At 43.5% G+C, this 25,371-nt stretch overlaps 1 protein-coding gene across 1 annotated transcript in view; it reads right to left on the bottom strand.

Annotated features, from left to right (window-relative positions):
* Nucleotides 1-542: 542 nt before the first annotated feature.
* Nucleotides 543-25,371, bottom strand: part of Mylk3 (myosin light chain kinase 3) — a 48,365-nt gene continuing 23,536 nt past the window's right edge. Inside the window, exons 10-13 of the mRNA XM_052728104.1 lie at nt 22,857-22,985; nt 7,549-7,701; nt 5,509-5,641; nt 543-3,819 (exon numbers count right to left, since the gene is read on the bottom strand). Of these exons, the coding sequence (XP_052584064.1) occupies nt 3,760-3,819; nt 5,509-5,641; nt 7,549-7,701; nt 22,857-22,985 (475 nt within the window). The 3' untranslated portion in view covers nt 543-3,759. The remainder of the gene's footprint in view (nt 3,820-5,508; nt 5,642-7,548; nt 7,702-22,856; nt 22,986-25,371) is intronic.

Below are 25,371 nucleotides of genomic sequence, written 5' to 3'. Positions count from 1 at the left end.
GGAGCCCCTTGATTTCTCCACTTCCTACAACTAAAATACGAGGGTGTTCGGTAACAGAGGCTTTTGAGAAAAATTGTTTCTTAGACAAAGACATAGGGAAAGAAATGCAGAAATAAAAGAGATGCAAGATTCTCTCTAGACCTGCCCAGCCCAATACAAAAGCCATTAAAACAGGCTTAGTAAATATTAAATGCAGCTAATCCAGTGACTAATTTTCTTTTTCTAAATGTATTTTTATTTCTTGTGCACTGATATTTTGCCAGGATTTATGTCTGTGTGAGGGTGTTGGATCCCCTGGAACTAGAGTTACAGATAGTTGTGAACTTCCATGTGGGTGCTGGGAACTGAACCTGGGTACTCTGGAAGAACAGATAGTGCTCTTAGCCACTGAGCCATCTCTCCAGCCCCTAAACTAATTTTCTAATTTTAATTAAGTGTAAAAATGGACACCTCACTTGATTATTATGAAAAGTTTTAAGTATGTTCCAAAGTATTTGACTATATGCATACATTCTCTACAGTATAGTTTATGAACTCCAAGTACAGAGTCTATCTAATAAAAGCATAGCATCTGAATTGGCATGTGTTTATAAGTCTAAATTATACACGAGATTTTGGAGCTTTAATACGAACAGAAACAATACAAATATTTGGCACCTTGTCAGACTCTAACAACTTGGTTAAATTACTGAAGTTAATTTAAATGGATCTTTTAGAGGAGTGATGAGAACATTCAAACTGTGTGCATGGCTTGTTTTGCATTTGGACAAGCTTCTCCAGATCAGTGCAACAGCCTGTGTGTGTTTCCAGGAAGACTCAGCATCCACCAAGGGTCCTAAGTCTCAGGAGGGTAAGGACCAAGCTCCTAGATGGAGCTCAGAAGATCAGTTCTAGTCCTTTCCAGGCTCTGGAGACTGCCCTTACATCCTTCCCCAGGAAGATAACTGACACTCTGACAGATCACTGACTGTCTCTCTAAGATGGCGCCCACAACCTTGCTTCAGATGTTCATTTGTGGTCATTTTGGAGCAGACTTTTACATGATGGTTCTGGAAACCTCAGCATCTTGACAAGGGCTAGCATTGCTGAGAAATGTTGCAATTTGAGAACTACAGCAGCAGAATGAGTCCTTGTCTGTACTCAGGCTCTCTGCAAGAAAGTCTTGAGAGAGAGAGAGAGAGAGAGAGAGAGAGAGAGAGAGAGAGAGAGAGAGAGAGTGTTGGGGGTGGGTATAAGAAAGCTGTGAAACTGATGCACATCTAACTAAAATCTAAAAGTCACTACAGTGACTGGAAGTGCTGGATGTAAAGGGATCTGGAGGCTGGAGAGATGGCTCAGGGGATAAACTGTTTGCCATACAAGCATTAGGACCTGAACTTAACCCCCAGCACCCATGTCAAAGCCTGTAATCCAGTACTAAGCATCAGAGACAGGAGCACCCCAGGGGCTTGCTGGCTAGCTGATCTAGCCAAAGTAGGAAGCATAGAACAATTGAGGAAGACACTCAACACTGACCTCTGGCCCCATGGGAACATGCACACATGTGTGAATACACACTGACACACACAAAGTATTAGAGATATTACAAATAAATAAGAAACAAGGAAATTAGAATGATTTAGTTTTAAATCACTTCAAAAGTTGGCAAAATATTCAAATACACATGAGAAGTTTGCGGTGTGTTAGTTGTTCACCACATTGAGAACAGTCTTCTCTGTGGACAAAAGGCAGCGCATACCACAGTGGCTTCATAGATCAGCATCTAGAAACATCTCTTTAAACTATGCACAGGCTAGAGGAAAGCAATTTCCCTTCACTGCTCTGTGATGGGTCATTTCTGAGTTTCCATCAGAAAGCTAGACATTACAGTCATCTTTTTCTTCCATACAGTGTACACCAGTGTCCAGACTTATGAGACTAGAAATTCATAACCAAGAAAGAAGATGTCAGTGTGGGTAAGAATTAGAAGAGAAGCTGGGGTTGCATATCAAGTTTTAAAAGTACATTCAAAATAATCAAATTTGGTCATGAAGGCTGATAGGCTATAAAATTTCAAATAATACTAAAGAAATGTAGGTTGATGTTGGTTCTTGTTTTTTGTTTTCTATTTAATTGGAAGGATTTTTTCTCAGTGTCTCAGCATGTAGCTCAGCTGGCCTCAAACTTGAAATCCTCCTGCCTCAGACTTTTGAGGTTGAGATTACAGGTGTAGTCACTATACCTGGCTGATTTTTTTTCCTTTCCTTTTGTTTTCTTGAGACAAGGTTTCTCTGTCCTGGAACTCACTCTGTAGACCAGGCTGGCCTTGAACCCAGAGATCCTCTGGCCTCTGCCCCGCCCTGCTCCAAATGCTGGGATTAAAGGTGTGTACCACCACCACCTAGCCAATGTTGATTCTTAAAAGAGATGATAAAACATTTGAGGGTTCTTCTCAGATATCCTGAGAGCAGAGTGGAGCAGTATGAGATTGTTGGCCCTAAGTCAGTCATAATTCTAGGAATTCTTGGCACTGGAGGTCTTTGCACTGGGAGAAACATTGACATGCCTTTCTTTGCAAAAGGATCTACTGGGTTCTTTTTAAAATTATATTGTTTATTCTTTGAACACTCCATACAGTAGTACAATGCATATTGATCACATCCATCTGCCTGCCTCTAATTATCCCTAATGTCCTCCCACCCCATCTCCCTCCTAGCTTCACGGCCTCTTTTCATTTATTTTTTGCTATTAGTAATATCCCAAGTCTAACTAGTACCGCCCATATGCACATGGGTATGTAGTATCCACTGGGGCATGAACAACTACTACTAGAGGCTGAAGGAGAATGATTCTCCCTACCTCATCAGCTACTGATGGCCAATAGCTCCACCAATAGGGGTGAGCCTCAGGAGTTCCCTTCCATCCATGCTTGAATTTTGACCGACTTGATCTTGTAGCTACGAATGCTGTGAGTTGGATGCCTGTAAAGGCCATGTCATGTCTAGAAAACAGCATTTCCTAGCACTCACTCACCCTCCTCTCCAACTCTTAGACTCTTTCTGCCCTCTCTTCTGGGGCTCTCCCTGAGCCTTGGATGGTGGGAGGTAAATAAGATGACTCACCCAGAGCTGAGCCTCCCAGTCACTTACTCTGCACTTGACCAGCTCTAAGTCTTTGCACTAATTGCTACCCACTGCAGAAAGGAGCTTTTCTGACCAGTTGTAAGCAGCTCAAATCTACTGATTCCCCTTTTAAAATATATTTTATTAATTCTTTGAGAATTTTATACAATATGTTCTGATCATATTCATTCCCCGCTCTTGCTCCTAACCCTTTCCAGATCCATACTTCCCTCCCTACTGAGTTCTTTAATCATGACAAGTTTGGAATTCTAATTTTACAAAAGCCAAGTAGGACTTCCCTTGCCCATCGTGAGCATGCCTTCCCTTATTACTAAAAGTAAGGGTACTGGGGAGGTAACAGTGTATCGGATCTGTTGATCTTACAAGGCAGAAAAATGTTCCTAAGGCTTAAAAAAAAAAACACTTTTCATCCACAAGAAAGGCAGCAGCAATCTTTTTTCCTCCCTTGCTTTCTTCCTTTTCCTTTTCTTTTTTTCTTCTTTTCTTTTTCTCTCTTTCTTTCATCATTCTTTGCAAACCAAGAAGAATCAATAATAGCAAAAGGCCAGACTACATAAAATCTTGAATAATCTCTTCATATTACCACCTCATGTTGCCTCAAAAATTCCTGGGCCCAATGGAGCAGCAGAGTTGAAGATTAGGGACACGTTGGAAATTTCCTTAACCTGTTGACTGCAGTCACCACGTGGAAATGTTTCTTGAAGTAAAGGAGGGAGGGGAATAAAAGAAGAAAGATGTATCTTTAGATTGAGTGCTTAAGAGGAAATGATGAAAAAACTTAGACAAGTCTAGACTTGTAGGCATATTCAAAACTGGTACTCCAGTAGTAAGTGAGTCTCTGACTCTTGTGCCGTCTCTTGGGCTCTTTTCCTTCTGTTTGTTTTGTCCAATTTCAATGTGTTAGTCCTTGTTTTGTCTTATCTTATCTTATCTTATCTTATCTTATATTACATTATATTATTATCCCTTAGAAGCCTGTTTGTTTCTAACGAGAGACAGAAAGGGAGTGGATCCAGAAGGGAGGGGAGGTGGGGAGGGACTGGGAGGAGAAGAGGGAGGGGAAACCATAATCAGAATATATTATGTGAAAGAAAAAAAATCTATTTTCAGCAAAAGGAAAAACAAATAAAATTGGTACTCTAAAGGAGGCCAGGTTTTCAGAATAGTCAACAGTCACATTCTGGGCCATGATTGAGAAGAAAATTATTCTGTCCTTTCAAGCAGAAAATAGAGCTCTCTGGAACACGTTTTCAAAATTGTGACTCCTAAATCACCAACAGGCCATCAAATCCAACCTGTGCAGCTTTTTTTTTTTTTTTAAGCAAATGGCACAGAACAGAAAATAGGCTGTCCTACACTGTTGGAGTAGTGTAAAACAAACATTTTACACATGGCTGTGTGCATATTTATGCTTAAGGTCTGACTCCAGGGAAAGGGATTCTGCTTTCATTGTCTATTTCTAAGTTGGGGGAGGGAGTTTTGTGGGGGCTTCTTGTTGTTTGTTTGTTTGTTTGTTTGTTAGATGCTGAGATTTGAACTAAGAGCCTCAGACATGCCGAGCCCAGCACAAAATCCTGTTGTTTTTCCCCATGGGGATCTAAGTCAACAACACCACTTTGGGAAGCTAGTTCCCTGGAAAACAACTGCTGTTAAGATAGGTTCTGTGTCAATGGTAACAAACAGATCTGTGGTGAATAACACTTAAAATACGGCTTTCCCATCTCACATTTCTGAAATGTGATAGGATCAAGCCTCAAGCTGCACACAGCTAAGCCAGGATCCTCCCTACTATCACTGCTGAGAATATGCACTTAATTTCATCCTGGTACTTCAAGAATTCAGATAACTAAGGGCTAACATCACTTTTATACCAGTGATTTCTTTTCTTTTCTTTTTTTTTTTTTTTTTTTTGGTTTTTTGAGACAGGGTTTCTCTGTGTAGCTTTGCGCCTTTCCTGTAACTCGCTTTGGAGACCAGGCTGGCCTTGAACTCACAGAGATCTGCCTGCCTCTGCCTCCCAAGTGCTGGGATTAAAGGCGGGTGTCCATCACCACCTGGCACCAGTGATTTCTAATCTGTAGCATTTTCATTTGTTTTTTTGTTTGTCTTGGAATCTGGTCTCACTATGTAACCCTGGCTGTCCTGGAACTTGATATATAGACTACGCTAGCCTTGAACTCAGTGATCTGCCTGCCTCTTGCTCTGCCTCTCAGACTGTTGAGATTAAAGGCGTGCACCATCAGGCCCAGCCCTGTGGCATCTTTTAATCCAGCTAGCATCTATGACAGGAGAGAAAAGTTTTCCCTTTAAATAATCCTTATACTTAGAATCCATGTATTAGTTAAAACTTGGCTGTAATTCTTTCAAAGGACAGAAGACAAAATACCTTCCATTTACTCTGGGCCATATATTTCTGCAGCAACAGTTGGGATCTGAGACGAACATTGGATCCCGAGGCTTTGGCGGGCAGATGGTTTAACCACTCATGTTTCAGACACTGTGTGGCGCTCATCCTGCAGCTGTGGAGTCAAACACAGTAGAAACTTTGAAATGCACTAACCTTTTAGAGTTGTCCAAAAGTCTGTTCTGTTGGATAGGAGGTCTGAGTCAATGGAACAGGTTCATCACTCAGGCAGATTCACACCATGCGCCCAACACACCCCTCCTTACAAGAGCCAGGAAGCTGTCAGGGGAAGTGTCCTGACATCCTGGTAAGCTTTCATCCAGCTGACTCACACCACCTCCCGAGGGCTGGGAAGCTAAGGCAGAGCAAAGGAAAGCCTGCTTGGATTGCTTTTAGGAGAATGTGATGCTTGAACAAAACCCATTTCTCCTGGCAGAGTCTTTAAAGCATCAGCCAGCTCATCTGCATTATAGGTTTGGGGTTTTCACCTAGAAAGTTTTTACAGCAGGAAACTCTGAAGATCAGAGAGCAGTGAGCTTTCCTAAAGACTGGACTCTTGGACCTTTCTCCTGGGAGTGTACTTTTGTTGTCATTGGTTTTTTTCAATTATTTTATGTCTGAGTATCAAAAAACTCAATGGCTCAATCTATGACCTTGGTTGAGCTGTTTGTGCTCGCTAATTTTAAGTCAACTTGACACAAGCAAAGGTCATCTGAGAGGAGGAGGATCCTCAACTGAGAAAATGCCTTCATAAGATGGGGCTGTAGGCAAACCTGTAGAGCATTTTGTTGATTAGTGATTAATGGAGGAGGGCCTAGCCCATTGTGGGTGATGTCATCCCTTGGTTGGTGGTCCTGAGTTCTATAAGAAAACAGACTGAGCAAGTCATGAGGAGCAAGCCAATAAGTAGCACTCCTCCATGGTCTCGGCATCAGCTCTGGCCTCCAGGTTCCTGCCCTGCTTGAGTGTTCTACCCTCACTGCTTTGGATAACAAACTGTTACATGGAACTGTGAGTGAAATAAACCCTTTCTTACCCAAATTTGTTTTTGGTCATGGTGTTTCATCACAACAGTAGTCACCCTAAGGTACTGCTGAAATCTAAAAAGGCCTTTGTGGCCAAGAAATGAAGTACTCAGACTTATATTCTGAAGGATGACATCTTCATATATTGTTGTGAAATATTAGTTTAACTATGTAAAGATGTGTTGCATTTGTTTATGTTGTGGAATATTAGTTTAATTACATAAATATGTGTTGCATTTGTTTATGTTATAGAATATTAGTTTAATTATGTAAAGATGTGTTACATTTGTTTACAGAATATTTGTTTAACTATGTAAAGATGTGTGTATTTGTTTACCTTGCCTGCCTAAGGCACCTGATTGGTCTAATAAAAAGCTAAATGGCCAATAGCTAGGCAGGAGGTATAAGTGGGACTTCTAGGCAAAGAGAGTAAGTAGGAGGAGGAATCTAGGCCTGAGAGAGACAGAGGGAAACAGAAAGAAAAAAAGATATGGGGGATATGCCAGGTACCAACCAGACAGACATAGAGGAAGCAAGATAGTAGGATACACAGAATGAAAAAAAGGTAAAAAGCCCCAAGGCAAAATATAGATGACTAGAAGCAGGTTAAATTAACTTAAAAGAGCTAGTAGGACAAGCCTAAGCTAAGGCCGAGCATTTGTAATTAATAGTAAGTCTCTAGTGCCATTATTATGGAGCTGGCTGGTGGGACAGAGAAAGAGCTAGACTATAATATCTCAACTTTCTTTTCAACATTAGCTTATTGTAAGTAGTAACTTGGAAATAGGACTCACTTGTAATATATACCTCTGTCTAAGACTCTGTCTTGCCTAGTTGTTTTTAGAGTAATTCCCTTTGTCCTGCTGCTGTCCCTTTTAATGTCCCACCAAGTAATGGACTAAGAAATCCCCCAAGAAGAAAGAATTCAGCATCCCAGCTCAGCACGCAGATCAGGGTCCATTATAATGGCCACCAAGTGACCAGCAACTAAAAATACCTCTTCTCTTTGACCAGCAACCGGGAAACAAAGTCCTTGGCTTCCTCTGACAGTCCTTTGAAGGTATCAGCATCGAAATCCCAGCTACAGTTCACAATAAAATTCATGGTCTCTGCATCTGTTTCCCCTAGAAATGGGGACAAACCACTGAGTCTGCAGAGGAGAGAAAGGACCATGAGTGTGTCACAAGCTCAGTGTATCACATGCTCTACTTCTAGTACTTCTTCATTGCATATGGCTCCACATGTTCACGTGAAGGAGGTGGATGGGGAGAGGATGTTCTCAACAATCTATAACATGCAACCCTTCCCTTATCTCTAAGTAACTGTAAAATGGAGTCTAATACAATGTGTCCATTTATCAAGTATGTGGTTATTTTTGTTGTTGTCTTTGTTTTTTGAGACTGTGTCTCTCTAGTTAGCCTTGGCCATCCTGTAACTCACTATGTGGACCAGGCTATCCTTGAACTCACAGAGATCTGCCTGCCTATGTCTCCTGAGTGTTGGGATTAAAGGTGTGCACCACCATGCCAAGTATGTGTATTTATTTAAAAATAGCTTTCTATTTCTCTGGGACAGCCAGGCTCTAATAGATATTATTGTCCTTCAAGCCAATGAAATATTGGCTTTACTATGCTCAGGCTAAGGCAGGGAGAAAGATAATCTAACTGACTGACTTTAAGACGTCAAGCTTCCCTAGCCTGGTACAGCGGACACAAAGTGCAGGAACATATGGTACAGGACAGTAAGAATAAGATAAGAAGCCAAACATGATATTGGCCCCTGTATTAGTTAGCTTTAGCTGTCAGCTTGACACAGCCCAGAGTCACCTGAAAAGGGAATCTCAATTGAGTGACCCCCCAGATCAGATTGGCCTGTAGGGACTGTCTTGATTGTTAAATTGATGTAGGAGGACCCCGCCCACTATGGACAGTACCATTCCCCAGGCTAGAAAAGAAAGCTAGCTAAGCGTAGGTGTATGAAGCAGCATTCCTCTACGGTTTCTGCCTTGAGCTCCTTCCCTGACTTCTCTCAGTGTTGGCAGTAATCTGAAACTCTGTCCTCCCCTAAATTGTGTCCATCTGAGTTTTATCACAGCAACAAGAATGAAACCAGATAAGGCTTAAGGAAAAGCTAAGAAAATCTAGTCAGAGAGAGAAAAGAGGCTACTCTGTGTCAGAAGTGACACAGTTACACAATCCTGTAATGCACACCTTCCCTGGCCGGTACACAGCACATGCATTTCTTTGCTTGACATCTTTCCAACTGAAGCTTCTTTTCACTACCTAGAAATATCAGGAAATTAACTCAGGCCCCACACTTAAGAACAACCCACAAATAAGAACTAGTAAGAGCAGAGACAGGCAGATCTCTGTGAGTTTGAGGCCAGCCTGGGCTACTGAGTGAGATCTAGGAAAGGCTCCAAAGCTTCACAGAGAAACCCTGTCTCAAAAAACCAAAAAAAAAAAAAAAAAACCAAAAAACCAAAAACAAACAAACAAACAAAAAAACTAGTAAGAGCTGTGGTTGTAAACATTCAACTCTTTTACTCCTCTGATAAAATAGCTTTGAGGGGTGTCCCACAATGGATTCAAGAGCTTCCCAACCTTGCACAGGTGTACTTTACTTCTGTGCTATTGATACATTGAGTCACTTTTAGTTGTTAATGTTAGATCTCAAAGAAACCCAGGAGAAGCCTCACTCTGTGCCTGTGGCCCCTCCCAGCACCTCTCACCTCACCCCTACCCTAAACCTCCTCCTCCCAGGGGCTGGGCTTTGCTTCTCCCAGCTTCCCTTCCTTATATAACTCAGCCATTTTGACTGAAGCTCTCTTGGCTCCGTTCCTTGCTCCTGGTTCTCCTCTTGGCTCTCTTGGTTTGCTCTTGGCCTCTTGGTGCACAGCTCCTCTCTCTCTCTCTCTCTCTCTCTCTCTCTCTCTCTCTCTCTCTCTCTCTCTCTCTCTCTGTCTCTCTCTCTCTCTCTCTCTCTCTCTCTTTTAATTTAAGCAAGCTTTTATTAAAAATACTAAATACTGACCAAGATGGAATATGGCAAGGATCATCATCAACTGGAAACTTTCCAGGTTGGTCCTAAGACACTGTTGGTAGAGCTTAATATGGGCAAAACCCACAGGTCACCATACTTTCCCATGAGGCTTTGTTGTCAGTTTCCAAGAACTACAATTCCTAGAATCTCAGGAAGTTACCTGGTCCTTGGGCAGGTGGGGCTTAATTTTGAATCTAACATTGACTAAGACCATCTGAATATCAGATATTTATATTACAATTCATAACAGTAGCAAAATTACAGTTATGAGTAGCAACAAAAATAATTATATGCACAGCTCCTCTCTTGATCCACTTCCCCCTCCTTTCCTCTCTCCCCTGCCACCCACACCCCCCCCCACAACAGTCCAGTTCAGTCTGGACCCTTCCAGGTGCCTCTGGCTGTTCTCTTCCTCATATCTACATTAAAACCCTTTTCCTCAACCATTCCTAGCAATGGTCAAGCCTCATTTTCATTCTTCTAGTGCCTAAACCACAGGAATGGCATAAATGAGATCCCTTCCATGGGACTTGGCCTCTCCAGACCAAGCTGCTGACCAGACTCTCCCGAGGTATGTAGGATCATTTGTTTCTGCCAGCTTCTGCCATCCACCAGATTTGACTCCAAATTCTAGTCCTCCTCTTCATAGCTTCTTCCTTCTACTTGCTCTAACCATCCGCCTTTCCTCACCTGCTCAGTAAGTGGCCTCTCTCTGGCTCCTGGAGCCTTCTAAATCCTCATCTCTCTACTAAGAAGCCTCCTACGCCCCCAGGGCCCCACCATGTAAGCACCCCTTACACATCATCTCCCTCTATCAGAACCCTCCCTTTTCCCAGAGGCCTCTGCCAATGCACCTCCCCAGCTGTTTATCCTCTACCCGCTCTAACCGCTCATCTCTCCTCTTCTACTGGGTGTTACCCCGGAGCTGCCTGCTTTGTCTACTATTACTACAAAAGCCTCACCAGTGTGCCAGGAAGCTCCTCTCGCCCTACTCGGCCCCTCTCACGTGGAAAGGGACACCTCTGCTCTGTGTTGGGACATTTCTCTCTGACACGCCTCTCAGTGTGCCTGGGGATCCCCTGGATTGAAATTCTTGTCACCACAACACTTACCTTCTCTGCTCTCTTCATGGTCAGCTCTTTCCTGGGAGCATCCTTGCCTCCCCTGAGGAGCCGAAGTCCCTCAGCTTCTCTACACCCTTGTGGCCTCTATGAGTCTTCCCGCAGGCAAAGTTCCTATTGTGAACCCTGTTTCTCATGGCTACACTGTTCTCATCTCTCAGCTCCCTCTTGGAGCTTAGAGGAACCCTCTCTTTGGTGGAGTTCATTTTTCAACTCTCTCTCCTTTCATTCTCGGACTCAGAGATTTTATTAAAACCTCACTGTCTTGCTGCAAATGGTGTGGTCTCAGTGATAGGAATTCCAGCCATGCCCCCATGATCACACATGCCACTTAGTCATTTCCACATAGCCATTTCTGGGTCATACATGCTATGTAACCCACACTCTGCGTGGTCACATAAATTGTGCACGGCGTGACCACATGATCTATGCACATGCATGGAGTACCCACGTGGAGTAGCCACATGGGCCTTTGTGTGTATGCATAAGATGATCCTTAAAAGGCAGGCCCCGGGTGGTGTTGGCACACGCTTTTAAACCCAGCACTCAGGAGGCAGAGGCAGGCGGATCTCTGTGAGTTCGAGGCCTGCCTGGGCTACAGAGTGAGTTCCAGGAAAGGCTCCAAAGCTACACAGAGAGGACCCTGTCTTAAAAAACAGAAAAAAAAAAAGGGCAGGCCCCATGTCTCCCTTCCCCCTTCCCTCACGCATCCTTTCACAGGCCTGAACACAGCTATCCCTTCTCCCTTCCTTAATAAAACTCTTGCTAGTGGGTTCTGTCATGTTTCGTGACTTTTCCTCGCAGGGTAAGAGTGCCGCTAAATGGAGAGGATGTGGTGCTAGGGGAACTCTCCTCCACTGCTGGTGGGAATGCAAGCTTGTACAACCACTTTGGAAATCAATATGGCGCTTTCTTAGAAAATTGGGAATCAATCTCCCCCAAGATCCAGCTATACCACTCTTGGGCATATACCCAAGGAATGCTCAACCACACCATAAGAGAACTTGTTCAGCTATGTTCATATCAGCATTGTTTGTAATAGCCAGAACATGGAAACAACCTAGATGCCCTTCAACTGAAGAATGGATAAACAAAATGTGGTACATATACACAATGGAATACTACTCAGCAGAGAAAAACAATGACATCATGAGGTTTGCAGACAAATGGATGGATCTAGAAAAAATCATCCTGAGTGAGGTAACCCAGACTCAGAAAAACAAACATGGTATGTACTCACTCATAGCAGGATACTAGACATGAAACAAGGATGACTTGTCTGCTACTCACATCACCAGGGAGGCTACCTGGAAAACAGGACCCCAAGAAAGACACAGGGATCGCCCAATGACAGAGAAATGGAATGAGATCTACATGAACAGCCTGGACATGAGTGGGGGTAATGAAAGGCGAGGGTCGAGGGAAAGAGAGCTTGGGGGAGCGGGAGATCCCAGCTGGATCAACAACAGAGAGGGAGAACAAGGAATAGGAGACCATGGTAAATGAAGACCACATGAGAATAGGAAGAAGCAAAGTGCTAGAGAGACCCACAGAAATCCACAAAGATACCCACACAACAGACTGCCGGTAATGGTCGAGAGACAGCCCGAACTGACCTACTCTGGTGATGGGATGGCCAAACACCCTAATTGTTGTGCTAGAAACCTCATCCAACTACTGAGGGATCTGGATGCAGAGATCCATGACTAGGCCCCGGGTGGATCTCTGGGAGTCCAATTAGCGAGAATGAGGAGGGTTTATATGAGTGAGAATTGTTGAGACCAAGGTTGGATAAAGCACAGGGACAAATAGCCAAATGAATGGAAACACATGAACTATGAACCAATGGCTGAGAGGTCCCCACTGGATCAGGCCCTCTGAATGGGTGAGACAGTTGATTGGCTTGATCTGTTTGGGAGGCAGCCAGGCAGTGGGACCAGATCTTGTGCTCATTGCATGAGTTGGCTTTTTGGAACCTGGGGCCTATGCAGGATTGTTTGGCTCAGCCTGGGAGGAGGGGACTAGACCTACCTGGACTGAGTCTACCAGGTTGACCTCAGTCTGTGGGGAAGGCTTTGCCCTGGAGGAGATGGGAATGGGGGGCGGGTTGGGGGGAAGGTGAGGGGGACGGGAGGGGGGAGAACAAGGGAATCCGTGGCTGATATGTAGAACTGAATTGTATTGCAAAATAAATAAAAAGAAAAAAAAAAGAAAAAAAAGAGTGCCGCTAAAAACCATCATTGGTGCCATGCACAACAGGCCCTCTTGGTGCTTTGTGCCTGGGAACCTGTACCTGGGGAGTCTGCTCCATCCACGACAGCCCACTGTCTATTTGCCTGGCTGCCGGATCCTGCAAACACCACCACCAGCTACTTTGATTGGTAAGCCCCCCACTTTTCAGCCAGCGTAGTTTCCTGGACCCGTGGGAATGACTGTCGAGTATCCAGCATTCCTCTGAAGTACCTGAGACTGAGGGTATCCCTGACCATGGTCTTAACTGGCTATGGTCAGTCCCTATTGCAGGTTAAAATTTCTAGCCATCTCCCATGTCTGCAGTTTGAGATATAATTCTCCCGGTCAGAACCCCATCCTTGGGTGCGTCTTCAGGCTGTGTAAGGCTGACACATTTTTCTGGCTTGACAAAGCAGTCTGATGAGATGCCTGGTGGCCTGTAACTGTTTACAGATCTATCCTTGGCCTTAGGGACACCTGGGGCCTTGGCTTGAGATCACGTTTGTTTTTTTATTTCTTTCCTCTCTGCTGCAGACATGGGAAATGAGGCGTCCAATCCCATCAGTCCCACCTCTCCCCTAGGATGCCTTCTGGAAGCTCTAAAACCTCTCAATCTAAAGCCTTCCTTAAAGATTCCTAAGCTTTTCTGTCTTTGTACTAAGAGATGGCCCAAATATGCCTTAGAAAACAACAAAAAAATGGCCACCCAGCAGTTCCTTAGACCACGATATATTACGGGAATTATCTAACTTCTGCCAGCAAACAGGCAAATGGAAGGAGTTGCCTTATATTATAGCTTTTTTCTGTCTAAGCTCTAAACCTTCTCTTCTCGATTTCTTCTCTCCTGCCCATATGCTCTTAGCTATGCCTGAACCGGACGACTCTCTGACTCTGGAGCCTCTAACTCTGGATCCTGCAAACGAACCTCTGCCTCTCTGACTTTCCACTCCCACTCCTGCTCCCAGGGCACCTGTCCCTTTGGCTCCTCCTCTGGCTTCCTCCTCCTCTTCAACAGCTGCTGTTCCAGCTCTGGCTCCAACCTTCACACCTACTACTACCCGCTCTTGGACTGCTAAAGGGTCTGACCCCAACCATTCTCCCTTTGTAAGAGATGGCCAGAGTGGATGGACTGGTTAAGGTCCATGTCCCATTCTCTCTTGCAGAACTCTCTCAGATAGAAAAGAAACTGGGTTCTTATACCTCCAATTCTGCTTCCTTTATTAAACAATTTTAATATATTACCCAATCTTATAGTCTCACCTTTCATGATGTATATATGATACTTGCTAAAAACCTACTTCCTAAGGAGCTCAGGTGGATTTGGGAGCAGGCTAGAACACATGCATATGAGGTTCACCAAACTAACCCTGTATACCCTCCAGGGGCTGAGGCAGTTCCTGATCAGGACCCACATTGGGATTATAACACCCAGGGTGGGTCTCTAGCCAGGGATAGGTTTATTACCTGCCTCCTGGCAGGCCTCCATAAGACTGCTCTAAAACCAGTAAACTATGAAAAGCTAAAAATTATAATTCAAGATAAGAACAAAAATGCATCTCATTTCTTAGAACAGCTCACTAATATACTAGCCTAGATCCTGAAAGCCCAGAGGGAAGGCAGCTCCTTATGACCCACTTTGTCTCACAGAGCTTCCCTGACATAAGGGTGAAACTTAAACACTTGGAGAGAGGCCCTCTGACTCCACAGGCAGAAGTGTTAGCAGTGGCATTTAAAATGTACCAGAGGTGAAAAAGCCCAAAAAAGGAGCTGCCAAATGCTGGCACATGCTGTCTGACCAGCTCCCCAAAAGCCACTGGGTCCCTGTTTCAAGTGCAGGAAAGATGGTCATTGGACCCAGGCTTGTGCCACAGCCCCATGGGCAGGGGACTGATAGGGCCTTGCCCAAAATGCTGCCAAAAGGGCCACTGGTCAGCTGACTGTCCTAATGCACCTAGCGGCATGGGAATGCCAGATGAAGATCACCCTCTGGCTGACTTCCTAGGCTTGGCCTTCAGCGACAACTGACGCTGCCCAGGTCCTGCCCCACCACTCCCATCTCACACAGGGAACCCAGGGTAGTGATAATAATATCTGGGTGCCCCATCTTCTTCCTTCTGGACACCGGAGCTACCTATTCTGTCCTGAGAGAGTTTTGGGGACCCACTTCTCCTTCTTGTCTCCCTATTGTCGGGGTAGAGGGACAGCCTTACCTGCCTCACCAGACCCCACCACTTAACTGTATTTTCAGAGGCACCCCTCTCACACACACATTCTTAGTGGTGCTGACCTGCCCCAGGCCTCTCATGGGAAGGGATTTTCTAGCTAAGGTAGGAGCATTCATTTCATTTGCTCCCCATATTTGCCTCACCCCAGACTCGCCAGCAGCTCCTCTCCTTCTTCTCCTAGCCACCCACCCTACTGACTCTAACAGTTCCTTTCCCTTGCCAGCCTCTCAGGTAGACCCCAAAGTCTGGGACACCCAGAACCCTTCTATCGCTAGATACCATTTGCCTATTACTCTCCAGCTACAGGACCCTACCAGATATATCACCCAAGCTCAGTACCCTCTCTCACTCCAGAGTCTAAGAGAACTTACACCTATCATTTCTGACCTTCTCAAGAAAAAGCTGCTCCATACACCCTCTTTGCCTTTTAACACCCCCATACTTGCAGTTAAGAAGTCTAATGGAACCTACCACCTGGTTCAAGACCTCCGGCTCATTAACTCTGCAGTGGTCCCTCTCCACCTGGTAGTGCCTAACCCTTATACTCTCCTGTCCACTATCCTCCAGGAACCTCTCACTTCTCAGTTCTAGACCTTAACGATGACTTCTTTTCTATTCCTCTCAGCCCTCAGTCTCAAAAAATTAAATATCTCCTCGTGATGGTGGACTCATTTTCAAATTGGGTGGAGGCATACCCTGCTTCTAATAAGCGGGTTCAAACAGTTGCAGATCTCCTTCTCTGATAAATTATTCCTCAGTTTGGGATTCCTGCTTCCCTTCAGTCTGACAGTGGTCTGGAGTTCACCTCCCAGGTTTCCCAGACACTGGCTAAGGTTCTTAACATTCCTTGGCGTTTTCATATCTCATACCATCCTCAATCCTCAGGAAAGGTGGAGCGTACCAACTGGTCTTTAAAATCTATTCTTACTAAGATGTCACAGGAACTTCATCTCAACTGGGTAAGATTATTGCCTCTAGCTCTTTTCAGGCTCAGGGCTCTTCCTAAGAAGCCTCTTTCAATTTCTCTGTTTGATCTAATATATGGGAGACCAGTTCTAATGCTGGATCTTCTGTCCAAACCTTCAACCATTCCAGATAGCCTGTTAACTCCCCTGCTCTGTCACCTAAGGTCTATCCTGTGGAACTTCACAGACCATTCCTTACCTCAGCCATGTAACAGTCCTTGCCCACCCCCAATCCACATTTCTCTTTCCCCTCCAGGCCAGTGCCCTTCATCCCTTTCCCCTAAAGGCAGGGACCCTTCAAGGTCATTCTTGTAACCCCCACAGCTGCTAAACTCGAGGGCTTTCCTCACTGTGTCCACCTGTCTCATCTGGAACCTTTTATCTTATCTCCATCCCAGAAAAATCTCTCTTCATATACAGTGACACAGACAGAGCCCTGTTCTCTCAAGCTCCAGAGGACACCAGGATCCACTGCCTTGTCACCAATTCCAGAGGAATGAGGTATCATCCCACAAGCTCTCCCTTTCCTAATTAACTACTCAGCTAATTGTTATGGGATCACCACAGAGCTGGAGACAAAGGACCATCAGATGTATCCAGATGGTAAGGGGAAAAAAAAGTAACAATCAAAAGGTATTTACACTCCCAGACCCAAAAGTGTCTGGGCTCTGCAAAAACAGACTTTAATATAACAGTCTATCACTCTCAGCAATTGATCACCTGTGTCTCCTAAATGCTAAACTAATAAAGGAAACAAGTGCCTTGCTGTGGGATGGTCTGTATGTCAAATGTGTTGCTGATTGGTCAATGAATAAATCACTGATTGGCAGTGGCCAGGCAGGAAGTATAGGCGGGACTAACAGAGAGGAAAATTGAGAGAACAGGAAGCTGGGGGAGAGACACTGCCAGCCGCCATCAGGACAAGGAAGATGTAAAGTACTGGTAAGCCACAAGCCACGTGGCAAGGTATAGATTAATAGAAATGGATTAATTTAAGCTGTAAGAACAGTTAGCAAGAAGCCTGCCACGGCCATACAGTTTGAAACTAATGTAAGTCTCTGTGTTTACTTGATCGGGTTTGAGCGGCTTGGGACTGGCGGGTGAGAGAGATTTGCCCTGACTGTGGGCCAGGCAGGAAAACTCTAGCAACAGTGCCTTAAAATAATCTATCTCTAATCAAGCTTATCTCAAATAAAAATTAAGCATAGTACTAAACACTACAATGGTCACCAGCACAAGGCTTTAATTTTCTCATGGCTGTTTCTTTTTTTTTTTTTTTTAAGGTTTATTTATTATGTATATAAGTTTCTGCCTGCATGTATGCAGGCAGGCCAGAAGAGGGCACCAGTTCTAACTACAGATGGTTGTGAGCCACCATGTGGTTGCTGGGAAATGAACTTAGGACCTCTGGAAGAGCAGCCACCACTCCTAACCTTTGAGCCATCTCTCCAGCCCCATAAAATATAACTTTCTGCCTGATGGAGGTGGTGCGTGCCTTTTTTAAAAAAATTATTATTGCTATGTATAGTGTTCTATATGCATGTATACCTGCAGGCCAGAAGAAGGGACAGTATGGTGATATTTTATTTTGTACTAAAATGTTATTTGTATGTTAATAAATAAAGTTGCCCGGGGGTCAGAGCTATTAGCAAGCCATAGGAAAGCAGGGCGGTGGTGGCACACGCCTTTAATCCCAGTACTTGGTAGGCAGAGCTGGGTAAGTCTCTGTGTGTTCAGGGATACAGCCAGCATTGGAGACACACGCCTTTAATCTCAATACCAACCATAGAAGACCTGGAGGTCTGTACAGAAAGGCAGTGACGAGGCGGTCATGTGGTTGGGTTTACAACCAATGAGAAGGCAGAACCGAAAGTCTTTATAAAGACTTTATAAAACACAGGAAGTAGCTCTCTTTCAGAGAGGTAGGACCACCGCAGGAGGAAGGGTAAGGTTTTAGCTCTTAGCTCTGACCTCTTGGCTTTCTTCTTTGCATTGGTTCTGTGTTTCTTATTTAATAAGACGGTTGGTTACATCTACAGACCAGATCTCATTATTGATGATTATGAGCCACCATACTGGAAATTGAACTCAGGACCTCTAGAAGAGCAGCCAGTGCTCTTAATCACTGAGCCATCTCTCCAGCCTGGCTGTTTCTTAATATGTTTAAAATTTTTCCCAAGCTCCAGAAACCAGATTAATCCCTTCTGGACAGGTTGAATCTACTTCAGATAAGTGCCAAACCCAAATTTTCCTGGTCTGGGAACACTCCAAAGAAAAAAGTAAAATAATAATGATTCTTTTTCCTAAGCTTTTCTGTCTCACCAGTATCCTGTCAGACATGAATAGCCAAAGAGTTCTGCTGTGGGATGGTCTGTATGTCAAATGTGTTGCTCTGATTGGTCAATAAATAAAACACTGATTGGCCAGTAGCCAGGCAGGAAGTATTGGCAGGACTAACAGAGAGGAGAATTGAGAGAACAGGAAGGCTGAGTCTTTTATCTTATCTCCATCCCAGAAAAATCTCTCTTCATATACAGTGACACAGACAGAGCCCTGTTCTCTCAAGCTCCAGAGGACACCAGGATCCACTGCCTTGTCACCAATTCCAGAGGAATGAGGTATCATCCCACAAGCTCTCCCTTTCCTAATTAACTACTCAGCTAATTGTTATGGGATCACCACAGAGCTGGAGACAAAGGACCATCAGATGTATCCAGATGGTAAGGGGAAAAAAAAGTAACAATCAAAAGGTATTTACACTCCCAGACCCAAAAGTGTCTGGGCTCTGCAAAAACAGACTTTAATATAACAGTCTATCACTCTCAGCAATTGATCACCTGTGTCTCCTAAATGCTAAACTAATAAAGGAAACAAGTGCCTTGCTGTGGGATGGTCTGTATGTCAAATGTGTTGCTGATTGGTCAATGAATAAATCACTGATTGGCAGTGGCCAGGCAGGAAGTATAGGCGGGACTAACAGAGAGGAAAATTGAGAGAACAGGAAGAGACACTGCCAGCTGCCGCCATGACAAGCAGCATGTGAAGATGCCGGTAAGCCACGAGCCACGTGGCAAGGTATAGATTTATAGAAATGGACTAATTTAAGATATAAGAACAGTTAGCAAGAAGCCTGGCATGGCCATACAGTTTGTAAGCAATATAAGTCTCTGTGTTTACTTGGTTGGGTCTGAGCGGCTGTGGGACTGGTGGGTGACAGAGATTTGTCCTGACTGTGGGCCAGGCAGGTAAACTCTAGCTACAGAGTTCCAAGCCAGGAAAAATTGACAACTCCAGGGCAGCAGACGACAGCCCCACCATCCCAGAACACCTGTCTACTTCAGAAGCCCCCTTCCCTATCCCCTCCAAAAGCCAACTGACACCAACCAAGTCAGCTGGAAGCAGTTTTTGGGAGAAACCCACTCATCCACCATCTTTTATGAAAACAAAGAGTCCAGGATGATAGGAATTCCAGCCACGACCTCATGATCACACATACACCAGCGGGACACTTAGTCATTTCTGTCTAGCCATTTCCAGTCTAGCCATCCTACATAACCCATGCACTGAGTGGTCACATAGATAGCGTGACCATATGATCTATGCACATGTGTAGAGTAGCCATGTGGGCCTGTGTGCATATGGGTGGGTGGTCCTTAAAAAGTTGGACCCTATTTCCACCCCACCCTGCCCCGTCCCTTTCCTCACATGTCCTTTTATCAGGCCTGAACACAACTATCCCTTCTCCCTTCCTCAATAAAACTCTTGCTAGTGGGTTCTGTCGTGTTTTGTGACTTTTCCTTGCAGGGTAAGAGAGCTGCTAAAAACCATCACTTAGTACAGTTCAAAGGCCAAAAATTGGTACACTCAATTTTCAAATTCTCCCAAAACATAACAGCTTCTGCCACCATACAAACAAATGATCCCCAAATCTCTATATCTAAGCTTTCTCTGCTCTATAATCCCCAAAGTCTCTACTTTTCACTCTTCAAAATCCTTTATTTCTACCATTTCTCTGAATTCTGCTCTCAAGAAATCTTCTAAGACTATTGTATAAACACTCTTTATCTCAGGATTTGTAAATTCATTGGGTGTGGTTAAAGAATCTGTAAAGTCTGCAACAAAAAATAAGCTTAAAACTTGTAACAAAAGGTTTAATATTAATTTGCTATAAGTGATTCAACACTTATTTAGAAAAATAGATCTACTTACTATATATGTAACTTGAATTGAACTCGTGTTTAGGAAAATAGATGTTTTAAACAGCAACATGAGGCTTGCCTCCATCTTGGCTGATGATCTCATTAGGACAGAAGCAACCACATGGCTGGCAGCCATCTTTACTAAGGTTACAGGGTACATAGCATGTAACTTCACCACCATCTTGAGTAAGATGACCGACCACGTGGTATAAAATAACTAAAGCAACAATCATAAAACTTCTTAGTCCTACTAGGCCCTCTCATTATCATTGTATCTCCTTTTAGACTAAGGAGGCAACAACAGGTCTCCAAAACATCTCGGTTTAGGATGGATGATAAATTCCTAAGGTTATAAAGGTCTACTCAGCTTAACAGAAACTTGTTTAGAGATGTATGTGTAACTATGTATGTCTTTGCTAATTGTGTTCAACACCAGGCTTCTAGAAAATTTAAATTAGGAATAACATGTTCAATAAATAAGATTTATAAATTCCCATGATCTACTTGGGTTGATAGTAACTGACTATATGTTATGTCTAGCCTCTTTGTCTTTGTTAACTTGGTTAAGCTTTAGCTATTTGGATAAACTGAGCCATACAAGAAACTGTGATATTCTGTAATCATGCACTATAAAAGGATCAAGAAAATAAGGTCCCCAATCCCTTTGTGGATTTCATTTAAAGTTTCCAGTCTCTCTATAAACTGTATTTATGGTCTAAAGTTTTATTTTGATGGTAAAAGAATCTTCAACTCAAATTTTTAAGGCTCAAACTTAATAGGAATAAAACTAAAATCCTAATCTTATGAGAGCTACTGACTTGTAAACTGTTAAAAATAATTAAGACATGCAAGTTAGGTCAGTCACCTTATAAAAATGATCAAATTCTTTAATGTGCTCAGAACTAGGCTCATAGTCATGCTAAGTACAAATGTAACTCATTTAGTGACAAGCTTTATTTAGCCTCCTGTGTATGTTTTTAAGGTCAAGCCTAAAGCAAGTAACTAAAAACAAGTAAGGTTTGTTTAGATCAGGTATACAAATAGATAATGGTCCTCGAATTCTTCAGAAATCTATTGAATGTGGCATTTAAAGTGTTTAATGAAAAAAGCTTCCCATGATAGAAATGCCAGCTCCTAGCAATGACCCTACAGTCTCCAAAGAAGACAATGGGGCATAGACAACTCCACATGGATTGTGGTCACTGTGATAAAATAACTGCCCCATGCCTCACCTGCTGCCAAGACCTTGTCCAAACTGTGGACCCTGTTGGGTTGATTACCCTACTCTGCCTTGACAGGGTGTATCAGTTTTCTCAGGCTCCTCCTCCACAGGAAAATCTCTGAGACCTTCTGGGTCTAGCAGCTAAAGATGCTATGCTGACTTATGTGACCTATGACCACTGCCCCCAATGAAGCCATCAAGACCAAGGGAGGCTAGGGAAACCATCCAGGTAGAGGTAAGTCATTATCATTTTAATTGATACATAGGTCATTTGGATTATACTTCCTGCTAGAATTTATCCTTCTCAGATCTCTGATAATATTGGCAGCTAACTGTGGCCTTATGTTAACAGCAGCAAGCACCCAGCTCCTCCCCCTGAGGCTGTAGCTGCCTGCCCCACTCATTTCATATGTAAAACTAGGCTTCATTTTTCTAGAGCTACTAGGTCTCCAGCTGAGAAAGGCAGACACAGTTTACCTTGCTGACAGACTTCACACTGAAAGATATAAACTCACAAAGCAGGCTTCAGTATACTTTTTTTTTTTTTTAACTTTTCCTTTATTTAAAGGAACTTGCTTTGCAATGACTGCTGTCAGTAATCAACCACCTGTGTCTCACGGTAAATGATTAGATGGAAAAAGAAAATGTTTAAAATTTATGTAAGTTGTGAGTCTAAGAAAGTCAATGCAAGCTGTAAAGGTCTGACATATGCAAAAAGTGAGAAATGTTTCCGACGTCTTTTCCTGTCTATGCTATTGTCACACTAAGACTTCAAAAGTTCAGAGTTCTAACATGAATCAATGGAGTTCTGCCAAGCTAGTAATCTAGCTCTGGTGAGCGCAGCTCACAATTCTAGATTCCCTTTGGTTGTCTTCTAAGTATAGACTTAAAAGTGCTTCTCATCATGCTGAAATCATCTCTGTTCAATCTGTACACCCAGCCCTCTGGACAGAGGGAAGAGTATTAATGCTTTTAACCCAGAGTCATTTCTTTGGATCCCCAAGCTTTTGCTATGACTCAAAGGCATGAATCAACTCTGGATGTTCACTCCCTCATATCTGCACTAACACCTCCTCAACCATACCTAGGAGCAGCTATGTCCTCACTTTCCTTCAGTGTCTAGAAGTAAGATTCAGTTGTGGCACACACCCTAGCTGACTGCCTTTCTTCAGTCTCAGCCCTGCTTCTCTGTGAATGTTCCTGAGAACACTTCCCAAATTGTGATTTTCTGCTTCTAAAAGTACCAATGTAAGATGGCTAACCCAAGCCCCGCCCAGAACGAGGCCCCTGAGTACTCACAGCATGTAGGTGATAACTCCCACACTCCACATGTCTGTTGGGAATGAGACAAATTCATAGTTAACAACTTCTGGGGCCAGGAACTCTGGAGTACCAAAGTTCACCTTTAGCTTCTCCCGAGGCTTGTACCTGAGAAAAAAGGAGAGAAGGCAATCACCATGGGAGAGAATGTGTGGGGGCAGATGCTGATTCTAAAAGGCAACATTTCCCCACCCTACCTATCAAGTATGTTGCCTGAACTCAACACTCATACTACAAAGTTTCCTAGGGAATAACTGGACCCTCAGACATGCCTTCCAGCCTTTTTAAGTTAGTGGTAGACCAGAAAACTACAGTCCTTCTAGCCACTTACAATCTGAAGATGAGAGGAGACCAATATATCTTACTTGGCATGCAGCCACATGAATGAGTGTGAACAAATGGGACAGAGCTTCGGAAGAGTGAGCGCTCTGTTGGTGTGCACAATGTTCTAGAGGAATCATAGTAAGGAAAAGACACCATAGTCATCATCAGCAATCATTAGAGAAATACAAACCGAAAGTACAATGTGGTTCCATATGCACCCATATAAATGTCTACAGTACTAAAACACACACACACACACACACACACACACACACATACGTACAGGAGAGGGAGAAAAACTATAGCAAGTGTTGACTAGAATGTAGAGAATTCCGATCCTTTATGGAATGTAAGGAATGTGAAGTGGAGCAGACACTGTTGGTGTCTTGAACTGTGATTCTCATGCCCCGAAGGCTAACACGTGAGGACTGAGATGAGAGAGACCAGGATAAGTTACAATGAGCTTAGGCAAACATGGATGACAGACTCTGTCTCAACAAAACAAAACCCAGAGAGATAGCTAATCAAAACATTAAAAATAGAATTATGTGATCTAGCAATGCTTTTGAGCATGTATTCAAAAGAATTAAAAGTAGGGCTCCAGGAGACATGTGTGCTTTCCTGTATCCCATTTCCATCCCCTGCATCCTGAGATGTGATATTCCTTCCACTACAAGTGGAAATACCTTGCTCCATTCCACTAATGCTGGGACTGGCCATCGGAGTTGCTTTAGTCAATGAGATGTGAGGGAAAAGTTACACAGGGTCGATTCCAAGCCAGGCTATAACTGCTCCTGTGTTACTGCCACGAGAACAAGAGACACAGTGTGCATATCTGACCTCACTGAAGGGCTGGAGAGATGGCTCAGTGGTTAAGAGACTGCTGCTCTGGCAGAAGACCCATATTCCCAGAACCCATATGGTGGCTCACAGCTATTTGTAACCCCAGTTCCAAGGGATCCAATGCCTTCTTCTGGCTTCTGTGGACACTGTGCACATGTGCACATACATACATGCAGGCAAAACACACATACCACACACACACACAAACACACACACCACACACACATATATATACATATATATATATGTATATATATATATATACACATATATATATATGCTGAGCCAGCTCAATTATCTCAAATAGTGGTTCATAGGTAAATATTCAAAATTAGCTGTCCAGATTTTTTTAAGACTTGATCTGCAATAATTGCCAATTTGGGTGATACAATACTGATTTTCCCAGGCTAGCGTTAAGGTACCATAATGAAGTTACTGAGTGGTAAGATTCAGTGGCCTTTCAAACTTTTGAGCCTAACATTCCAGTTCCTTCTTTGGTGTTCTCATCTTTTTTTTTCTTTTGTGTGTGTGTGTGTGTGTGTGTGTGTGTGTGTGTGTGTGTGTGTGTGTTCTCATCTGTTCTCATCTTCTATTGTGTTCTCCTTAGTTTAGCATGCTCACACTCACACATTTGTTCTCAGGCCATAACTAATGCCATCACCCCTGACTTCCCTCTACAGCTCCTGTTCACACTGGCTCTGGCTCTCCGAGAGCACCAGAGATAATTGTGTTTATCAATTTGTAAAAACTGGAAAATATTACAAGTCAACCCTCTGTCCTCAATTCCCTCCTCTTCTGAACTGGTAGTTGAACATTCGCCAGCATATCACTCCCTGCGCCTGACAAGTCCTGTCCATGAGAGAAACTTCCCTCATACCAGGAGCTTCTAGTGAAGCTTCTAGCATCTTCTTGCTCTGAATTCAGTGTCTCCCTGTTAAGTGCTCATATGACAACTGACATTCAAGTGTGTCCTGCAAATCTTGTATGTGCATTCCACTAAGTACAATGTTATGCCACAAGGATCCAAAGCGGGAGCTTTGGAGAATCAAAAAATATTTAGCTATTACGGCTTTTCCAGATACACAGTGCTTCTTTGGCACTGCACTCCACTGAATGGAGGACAATGTGAGTATGGAAAAGGTCTAAAAAGGCCTGCTGGAGCCAAATGGTGATAATGAGAAACAGGTTGAAAAGCACCACTCTCTTGTAGAAGACGCACAATACGTGCAAAATAATCTCAACTTTAGGAGACATTATTTAGGAACCTATGAAGCAGGTTTTTTTTCTTCCTTCTATGGTGATATTTTATTTGTATTAAAATGTTATT

This window comes from Peromyscus californicus, unplaced genomic scaffold, assembly GCF_007827085.1.
Source record: "Peromyscus californicus insignis strain IS unplaced genomic scaffold, ASM782708v3 Scaffold_8__1_contigs__length_139910024, whole genome shotgun sequence".
In the NCBI taxonomy this organism is placed as follows: Eukaryota; Metazoa; Chordata; class Mammalia; order Rodentia; family Cricetidae; genus Peromyscus; species Peromyscus californicus.
Note: the sequence above shows the minus strand (reverse complement) of the source record. Positions and strands in the feature narration are given on the sequence as shown.